We start from the raw sequence: 10,514 nt of genomic DNA, 5'->3' as shown, positions 1-10,514 counted from the left end.
TTCAAGAAGGGGTTAACTGTTCATTGTGCTTCTGTTTCTGCACGTGCAAGGTTACTGCTTGAAAATACATAAGATTTTTTTTTAGTTTGTAAATTATGCTAAATGATTTTACGTTATAAAAAGCAAAGGCAGCTATATTGGTCAAAAGGAAAAAGCCAAGTCCTTATTACAGTTGCATCTTTTATTGTATCAAAATCACAAAATAGGAAACAAACTTGAGTTCTCCAAATTCTTCACTAGACAAGATAGTATGCAAAAGTAGTAACTTGGAGAAGGCAAGAGAAAGGAATCTGTAATCAAAATAAGGACTTTCAAGTTCAACAGAAGCCTCTTCACTTTCCACTTCCTTTGATAGAGATACAGAGAACTTGGGAAATGTATTAGATCAATATCACAAAAGAAATGTGATCCTAACACAACTTTCACAGAATAATTTGCAAATGAATTCAGAGTCTTTCTAATGATAATATGTACAAATCAGATATCAGTCAATTTATCCTACACAGTGATTGCTGCTCAATCAAACAGCTTATATCAATGTAGAGGCTCTTCTGAAACTATGTTCTGACTGTTCTCTATGGAAGGATTCTCTATGATGGGATCTGGAGTATCCAAAATGGGTTCAGCATCATCCTTTGCAATGTCAAGTGGAATCCCAGGTTCCAAATTCCAATCTACGGTTCCTTTGTCACTGGCTTCTTCCTCAGACTCTTCTGCCAGCTTATCCTGGGATTCAGCTGTTTCGTCATCTTTTTCATGCAAGAAATTGCAAATCATGTTTGGTCTGCTGTATGAGAAGTCGTTGTCCCTAAGATCTAGCCATTCTATGCTGCCTCCTGCCAAATTAAAAAGAGGGAAAAGAGATAGGAAGGAGTAAGAAGAAAATAAATAAACAAATGCTATTTTATTGAAGATTCAGTTTCATCCCTTACTCATATCTTGCTCTCCTCTCTTATCACCTCTTTTCTGGTTTCCCAGAAATGATACCACATGGTATATTGAAAATGCCACATAGCAAAAATCAAAGATTACTTGGCTGCTGCTTGTGATTAAAAAGATTCATGTTGAGATAATACTGCATTACAAAAATAAATATTGCATGAGCTACTACAACAAAACTTGAGGGGAAAAAACCACTTCCAAATTTAGGGATTCTAAATCCAACTGAAAAACATTAAATGGAAATATTTGTCTCTCATTCATCTTCAATGCCAAGTCCCTCTTATGATGGGCAACGGTGATTTGAATTCCAGTAATAGCAGATTTGGGTAAATCTGCAATAAATCCGACAAGCAATGTTAAAATGAATAAATGAAGGTAGATGGGACTCTTGCCCTTCCCAGACTGGCAAGATTATTATTCTGACATTAAACAGAACATACACTAACTCTGTATTTTCTCAAATTGATTCTATCAGTTAAAGAGGTGGGAACATAAACAATCCTGAACATTTTAGTAACTAATTTATAAATACTTACAGTTCAGAATATTATGAACAACTGGTTAAGATCTCATTAGGATAACAGAAAGAGTTGCTGAGCTACAATTTTATAAAAGCTCAATTAAAGTAATCTGATGTCGAAGTGGTGCAAAGAAAGCATGTATTTACAAGCCAGAAAAACAGCAATGTAAAGCAGTCTGCGACTGTTTTCCCACATAATAATTTAACTTTGTCTTACGATGTTACACAAGCAATATTGTTATGTTGCTATAGTTTATAACAATGTATTCTGCAATATGATATTTATTCAATAAACCCCATTTAAACTATCTGTGAACCCAATTAGAGTAGAAAAGAGCAAAAAGAAATATATAATATTAAGGGATCTGGTGGATATACCTAGTGTTTTTTAGACTGAGGAAACAAAAAATAAAGTTTTAGAAAAAGAGGATGAATTTCTAGAACTTGAAAATCACCTATGTTCTCTTCCCCTTCCTTTTTCTCAATCAGAAGTGTCCTCGTCATGTTTAGTTTCTTCATTGTGTGGCATTTATATTTTAGTTGCAATTTTTGGTTGCCTTCCACATCTACTGTCAGGAAAAAAAGCAGAATGTCATTTGTTTTTTAAATTTTTTTGAGATTCTGAAAAACTAATATACAAAATACTGCTTACCATGTTCATGGTTTTCCTCAAACACTACACATGTTCCAAGAGTATCTGCGGATGAGAGTAAACAAATTGCTGAGAGAAAATATAAACTTATTTTAAAGAGAAATATTTACTCAATTCTATAAAAGAATTAGAAGATTGAATGCATAAATTCAAATTTTATTTACAATCCAAGATCAAACACAATAAAAGATTTGTATATAGTACAGTATTCAAGTGGTGTGCTTGTATAATGATGAAGGTGCTAATCTCCCACTCAGAAGGCTGAGTTCAAATATCTGCTGCGAACTCCACTTGGCACCAGCCAGTAAATGCTCAGCTCCATCCAGTTTCAAATAGTAACAATAGGGTCGTAAAAAGGGAAGTATATCATACAGCATTTGTAAAAAAAAAATAAAAACTGCAAAATAATAATAATTCCGACAGCCAGCTTGGTCTAGTGCAGGGGTAGGCAACCTCGGCTCTTTTATGACTCATGGACTTCAACTCCCAGACTCAGGAATTATGGAAGTTGAAGTCCAAGTGGGAAGACCATAAAAGTCCTGCCTTAGCCATGAAAGCCAGTTGGATCACTTTGGGACAGTCACTCTGTCTTAGCTCACCTCACCTCACAAGGTTGTTATTGTAGAGAAAACAGGACTGGGAAGTGTGCTGGATATGTTTGCTGCCTTGAATTATTTGTAAAAGTAATAAAAGCAGGATACAAATAAATGAATAAGTACATAAGTAAATAAACAGAATCCTAAAACATTTAGCACTAACAGTTAATAGCACTGGGGAACAATCTTGACTATTTCTAAAAGCTATAACTATTGATAAGAATCTTGCAACCTTCTTAGAGGTTTCTGAAGAATAGTCACTCAAGAGAACGATAACAGCCTCCTTGGTCATAATGGTAGTGTGGACTATTAACAAGAGGAAACAGTATACTATGGACATTTTAATAGCACATATGAGACAGATTCTACTTCCAAGTCTGAACAGAAACATTTGATTTTCAGATAGGCTTATATATCTTCTAATTGTTGCCCCAATAAGTAGTGCCCCAATCTGGGCTCAAATATTCTCCTATGTGGAGCACGTATCCACAGAACTGCATGCTTTTCCTTGATTTAACTTTAAATTTGGTCACCCAATCAGGATTTTTTACATAATCAAAGCAATTACTGATTTGAGATTATAAGTACATTTTTCGATCCATTTATTGACTAGATGAGGAAGGTTCCCTCTGTTTCTATAGAAAATAATAACAACAAGAAAATAAGGTGGTTCTTATGGTACATGTTACTTTACATCACAGCTTATAAAATAGGCTACTCGTTACTTTTCTTACCTTCATATTCTCCAGCAAAGACATATCTGTCTATTTGCAAAATAGGTCTCTCTGTGTCAATTCCCTAAAAACATAAAGACAGAAGCACGTTTAGGAGAAAGGAAGTCAGTGGATTCAAAGCATGGTCTAAGCTGCGTGATATTTCTAAACTTGATAAAATTGACATGTCATTACAAAATGTTTTGTGCATGGACAGACATTTATCACTGCCATTTGTAATGAGCAGGAATACCCAGGTATCATGAGTATCAGTATCAGTGCCCTGAATATGCTTTCTAGAATGAGCAAGCTTGGATAAAATGGGCTGTTGGTTGTGTCTTTAGTACCGGTATTACTAATAAATATTTACCACACCTAATTGGTTTTAACTTGGGGAGAATTCTGCCAAATTCAGATGGAAAGAGTACAAGAGATGACAATAAGCTAAATTTGAGTTTGGCAAACAGGAAGTAAACAGAGCAAAGCATTTTGTTCTTCCCTAAGACACCAAGAAATCTACAAATAGCAGAAAAATTGCTGTGTTTTAATATAGAAAAACAATGATAAACAGGTTTCAATTATGGAATGCTTTAGCAGGCTGGTTGCTAAATGCAACAACAATGGCACATGAAGGAAGCAAAGCATCCATGAGAATACTTAGTAAATCATAAAACAGAGAGCAGGGCCAAGATACATGATGTCCCCTTGATTGTGCAAATGTATAAGATGTATGTTGGTTGATGAACATACTGTATATATACTTTTGTATACAAATGATTCTGATTCGTTGGCTAACAGTCAAAATGTTTTGCAGCACATATTAGATAATTTGTAGTAGGGAATATGGATCTGGAAATCAATGTATCTAAGATAGCTCTGTTTGATAAGGAAAATGGCATGAATAACTATAAGTTGTTTATAACAGTGGATAAATCTAGAATAAGAATGTGAATTTGTGTAGTCTGTTGTAATGAATGGAAGAATGTGGTCTATTGTAATAAATATTTGTTGTAAGAAGCAAAAAAGGCTGAGTAAAAGATGCCGTTTGTGCCCTCTGTTAAGCAGAAACAAATTAAACTACTGCCATTTCAAAAGATTTTGAATACAATCACAACTGTACTTTTTAATAAAAAGCTACATTAATCTGTACTATGTTAAAAACACTCACCAAAATCTTGCATTTATTATCACATTTTTCCAGAAATTCTGAATCAATTATTCCGGACAATTCTACCACAACTAATTGTTCCTAGGGAGAAAATTACAAAACATTTTAAATAGTGTATTTAACAGCTCAAGTCTCAAGTTTCTCCCCAGGAGAAACAGGCTTCGTCTCAATCCTGCCAAGACTGAGTGGCTGTGCATACCGGCATCTTGGGTTAGCCAGGCCGTTCCATCATTAATGATGGGGGGTGAGGTGTTACCCCCCGTTGATAGGGTTCGCAACTTGGGCGTCCTCCTGGATTCACGGCTCAATTTTGAAGACCATATAGGAGCCGTGACCAGGGGGACTTTTGCCCAGCTTTGCCTGGTGCGCCAGTTGCGGCCCTATCTGGACCGAGATGCCCTACGCACAGTCACCCATGCGCTCGTGACCTCCCGGCTAGACTACTGCAACGCTCTCTACATGGGGCTGCCCTTGAGGACCACTCGGAGGCTTCAACTGGTGCAGAATGCAGCCGCGTGAGTTGTTATGGGAGTTTCCCGATACTCCCGTGTAATACCTCTTCTCCGTGAGCTGCATTGGCTTCCGGTTGCCCTCCGGGTGAGATTCAAGGTGCTGGTAATGACCTATAAAGCCCTAAATGGCTTGGGTCCAGATTATCTAAGTGAACACCTGCTGCCGACATCAACTTCCCATCGTCCTGTGCACTCCCACAGGGAGGGCCTTCTCAGGGTACCCCCAGTTAAGGAATGCCGGCGGGTTATTCCCAGGGGAAGGGCGTTCTCTGTGGGTGCGCCGGCCCTATGGAACCAACTTCCCACGGAACTCAGGACTGCCCCCGACCTTCGCTCATTTCGCTGGGACTTGAAAACCTGGTTCTTCGAGTTGTTTGGCCCAGACTGAGGGGTTTTAATTTAATTTAATTTAATTGGGTTTTAGTTTAACTTCAGGGACTGTAATTTAATTAATAGTTTTAACTGATTTTAATTTTGTATGCTATGTATTTTAATTTTCCCTGTAAACCGCCCTGAGTCCTACGGGAATAGGGCGGTATATAAATTTAAAAAATAAATAAATAAATAAATAAATAAATAAATAAATAAATAAATAAATAAATACCCATTTGCAAATATACATTGTTTTCATAGACCAGCAGCTCCCAACTTTTTCTATACCCTGCACCTCTAGAACGCTTCTGATATATTCTCGCACCCCTTACAAAAGTTCGAAATAATGGCAACAAATTATGCATACATACTATAATTTTGAAAACCCAAGTTTTCGTACCCCCTGGAATATCTTCTCACACCACCAGGGGTGCAAGCAAGCACCCCTGGTTGGGAACCCGTCATAGACATTTGTTGAACAACACACAATATACCCCAATCATCATTTCTTATGTTGCAATATGGATGTTTAGGTATGACTGTGACACTATGAAAAAGCAGCTATCCAATGCTTTCTCTATCATTTCATCCAAATGTAAAACACTGTGGAAGTTATTTATATCTTCCTCTGATATTGGTTTATCCTTGTCACTAAAGAACCAAATGAGCTAATATGGTATAGGAATTAGCACCAAAGAGATCCAGGGTCTGTTTTCTTCTTGGTCACTGTAAGTAGTCACTCTCTCTCTCTCTGCCAGATCTATTCCACAGGGTTGTTGTAGGAAAAAACATAAGGTAGAATTTTATGCATGCCACCATATAAACTGCCTTTAGTGGGGATTAAATCTAGCAGAAGAATAAGTAACCATGGTATTTCAAACTTCCCCCTCAAAAAAGTTGATTTTTTTATATTGCCTCTATAGTGCTTCACTACTCTTAACAGTTAACACACACAGGACAAACTTACATAAATTAATTGGAATATAGAACAGAAATCTGTTCTGTCATTCTACATCACACCATTAAAAAAATTACATATGTGCAATTTGGAAAGGCAATTCTCCACATTTGGTATTGTTATTTCTTTCTAACAAGGGTAGTAAATACGTTAAGTTACCAAGTAAATGAAATGAAATACAAATTAAATATTTATATACTAAGTAAGGTGTCCCCCCTTTTTTTTCCAAAGGGAAAAGGGCTAGATCTCAAGAGATCCAGATTCCTGCCAAGCTATAGAATAGGATTCCTCTTCTAGAGAGTTAAATCAACCGCTGTTCTCTAAACACGGACCAAGGCCCAGCCAGCAGTGCTGGTTAAGGCTTATATGGGAACCAACCTCTAAAACATCTGGAGGACTGCAAATTGGGAAAAGCTGGAGTATTTCAACTGCCCGAGACGGCTCAAAATAAGGACGATGCGCAGCAGTGCTCCTTATGAACCTCGGCGCCTCCTGACGGATGAAGTGGGACTTAGACTGAGGTGGGGATTCACCTTAGGAATAGGCTGAAGATCCTTTCTTTCTTTCTTTCTTTCTTTCAATTCTTCCTTTCGTAAAAGCCAGCCAGCCAGCCTATAAGTCGACTTGCGAGCGCTCTTATTTGCTGCAAGTGTTGTGTGGCATTAATGCAGCATAACACATTGAAAAGCGAAGGGTCCTTGGTGCTTCTCCTGCTTCTTTGCAGACTTTATATTACCCAAACTAGGTAACATCCTAGCATCGATGATGTTACCTAGTTTGGGTAACGAAACGTCTGCAGGAAAATAATCAAGCTCAGCGGGCACCAAGGACCCCCTCATTTCAACACTGAGCTACAAATAGTCTCCTGCATTGGTTCGTCGGCTGCAAGGCAATCCGCAGGCAGCGAAATCCCCCGCGATACCTTCCCAAGACTCGGCAATCCCGAAGGAGAGAAGGGTCCCCCTTCCCCGACGGTCGTTTGGACGCCGCTCAGAGGCGCCTTGCAATGCACGCCATCGCATCCCGCTGGGTTCCCCCCCCCCCCCTAAACCCACCTCGACCTCTTCGGCTTGCTGCGCCCCACCCGCCGCCTCCATGCTACCAGGGCCTCCGCCAGCTTCACGTGACGGTCCCGCCGCCATCTCAGCCGAAACATCTCGCGTCTCCCGCGGCAGGAGCGCCGCCAGGCGGGCGGAGGGGGAATTTGGCGTTTGTGGGTTGGCGCGAACTTCGAGCTCAGCGCCCTCCTTTTACCGCGGCTTCCTCACGACTTCGTCTGATTGAGGAAACGGCGGATCCGTTCAACCGGGGAGAAGCGCCTGGTGCGCTGAATAAGTAGCCCGAAGCCCTCTAGTTCGCCTTGCAAACGTTGCTTTTTCCTCCTTTACGATTCGATAGTAGCGTCTCTCAGCCCAGAATTTTCTCTCGAAATATAAATGAATTAGGCTTAAATTGTCCTAGTATCAGGTAAGAATCAACTCTCTGCAGAAGACGGATGTTTGTTGGGAAAGGTGGCGGGAAGAAGAAAAAAAACCCGACCAAGCAGCAAAGTGGATGGACTCAGTTACAGTTGTAATGAATACAGATTGGACAGGTTAAGGACAGATGATGGAGAACATCAATTTAGACAGTCATTAAGAGTCGACGATAATTTTGTGGCACTTAATTCATCAATCAGAAGCAGCCTCCCAGTTTTTAATTTTTAGAGAAGGGTGGTTGAGTGTTTGAAAAAAGATAACCTTGTCCTGTGATTGATACTTTGTTGTTCCCACATCCTATGATTTTACTTCTGCAAAACCTCTTTATAAATCGGTTTCATCTACTTTATTTGTTGTAAGAAATTTACTGTGAACTATTAGGGTGGGGAACATCTCTGCTCATTAGCATCACTAGGGATGAGAAATACTACTGCAGTTGTGTAGCTGACGTTTCTACAGCATAGTGGTTGTCTTCATAATTTTTTAAATTTTAATATTTTAAAAAATAAAATAAAATGGTAGAAACACCATCAAGGCCTGGACCATACTTGTGATACAATTCATTGCTGGAATTATTAACTGGAAACAAACATAGCTGGACAATTCAGACAGAAACAGCTAATGACTATTAACCATGTATTACATCTCTTAAATGGACTCCAGAAGATGGTAGAGGACAGGAAGGCCTGGAGGAACATTGTCCATAGGGTCGCGATGGGTCGGACACGACTTCCCAACTAACAACAACATCTCCACTGTGACATGGATTATACCTGACCTGAAGAAATAGAGGCAGAGGTTTACTTTAGGTCAAACAAACTGTTAAAAGAAAAAAAAATGCATGCATTGCTGATTCCATGTAAAAGCCAAGAACAAGCACTGATGCAAATTAAAAACTGAAATTTACTCAATGTGCAGGAAACAAAACATAAAAATAGTGTAATAGAAACAAGAACAGAATGCAGGGAAGGAAAGCCATTACATGGTAATTTTTTCAAAAGATCAAGGGGAAAGTGGATAAAGATAAAAGCTAGCAATAGCTTACAATTGGAACATTAAAAAGAAAAACTGGAAGGTTGATTTTGGTTGTGCAAAACCTAACTATTTCAACCAATGCAGCCAAGGCCAGAATTAGAAAAAATTGCCAAACAATTCAAACTGCAGAAGAAACTGCATGTCATATACTCAGCTTGTGCAAGAAGACCACACAAACTGATTATGAACAGCAATAGTACTTAGATTTAACATGCTACTTCATAGTGCTTTATAGCACTAAGTGGTTTACAACCAGCATATTTCCCTCAACAATCTGGGTCCTCATTTTACTCTGGATAGAAGGCTGCATGTCACCAAAATGATACATTGGAACATCTGTAAAAATTATGTGCCAGTAATGAAAAATTGGTGGAAACAGACTTGAAAAAGAAATAAAAGTTTATGTTCTCAACTTATACCTACTCAGGAAAAAAATGATTTCATTTCCAATTTGTTCCTTAAGATTCTCTGTACTATGCTGTGTACACTTTTTCAATTTTCAATACTTTTGGGTGTTCCTTCTGTCGCACAATAGTTCCAGCATTTATTACTATCAGTTGTCTATTTTAGCAATTATTGACAGGGTTGAATATCATCTGTAAAATATTTTATATCAGTTCTTTCTGAAAGCAGTTTGTAAACTTGATTTGTTCCACAATACCTCGTTTTATTGGGTCTTTGAAGTTTTGCATCCAATTTATCATATATGCTTTTATTTGGTCTGCCTTATCCTATCTAAAGGAGGGATGTGGTGGCTCAGCGGGTTAGGATGCTGAGCTTGTTGATCAGATGGTCGGCAGTTTTAATCCCAAGTGCCGCGTAAAAGAGTGAGCGCCTGTTACTTGTCCCAGCTTCTGCCAACCTAGCAGTTCGAATGCACGTAAAAAAATGCAAGTAGAAAAATAGGGACCACTACGGTGGGAAGGTAACAGTGTTCCGTGTGCCTTTGGTGTCTAGTCATGCCGGCCACATGAACACGGAGACGTCCTCGGACAAGCGCTGGCTCTTCGGCTTTGAAACGGAGATGAGCACCAGCCTCTAGAGTTGAAAACAATTAGCACGCATGTACGGGGGAACCTTTACCTTTTTACCTATGGGCTAATCTTGATACTGTAGAAGCATTTCCAATTTGTCATCTTTTTAAAAACATTCTCTTTGGTAATTTGTAGATACCGGTACATCAGTCATTGTATGTTCTGACTTGCCACAACATAGTGAACAATATATAGATAGTCCTTGACTTATAGCTGGTCACTTAGTGACCATTCAACGTTACAACCTATCTGGAAAACGGGGCATACACTCTGGTTCTGAAGTTTTGATGGTCAGTTCACCACTACTCGTGCACTCACGACCACACTTCAAGAGGCACTTAGCAACATGGCCACATTTATGGCCACTTATAACATCCTGTGATCATGTGATTTTCTCAGCAAAATCACTACAATGGATTCACTTAACTGTTTTACAAGTACCATATTTGCTTTGCACAAAAATTAAAAATCACATGGCCACTTTAAAAACCATCATGCTATATGACTATAATGGGCAGGTTCCATTACAGTCCT

The 10,514-nt window shown here is 38.8% G+C and overlaps 1 protein-coding gene across 2 annotated transcripts; it reads right to left on the bottom strand.

The window, feature by feature from the left end:
• Positions 1–88: 88 nt before the first annotated feature.
• Positions 89–7,588, bottom strand: GTF3C6 (general transcription factor IIIC subunit 6). 2 transcript variants are annotated; one of them, XM_083374056.1, is made up of 6 exons: positions 7,489–7,588; positions 4,592–4,672; positions 3,445–3,508; positions 2,115–2,159; positions 1,918–2,031; positions 89–836 (listed from the first exon to the last, which is right to left on the bottom strand). In XM_083374056.1, the coding sequence occupies exons 1-6, from the start codon at positions 7,573–7,575 to the stop codon at positions 535–537; spliced, it is 693 nt and encodes a 230-aa protein (XP_083230182.1). In that variant the 5' UTR covers positions 7,576–7,588; the 3' UTR covers positions 89–534. The 2 variants fall into 2 exon arrangements, with proteins under 2 accessions (XP_083230182.1, XP_083230183.1); XM_083374057.1 differs by having other exon boundaries at positions 1,918–2,028.
• Between the last annotated feature and the right edge of the window lie 2,926 nt (positions 7,589–10,514).

This window comes from Vipera ursinii (assembly GCF_947247035.1).
Source record: "Vipera ursinii genome assembly, chromosome: 1".
NCBI lineage: Eukaryota > Metazoa > Chordata > Lepidosauria > Squamata > Viperidae > Vipera > Vipera ursinii.
This window is presented reverse-complemented; position numbering and strand designations above follow the sequence as displayed.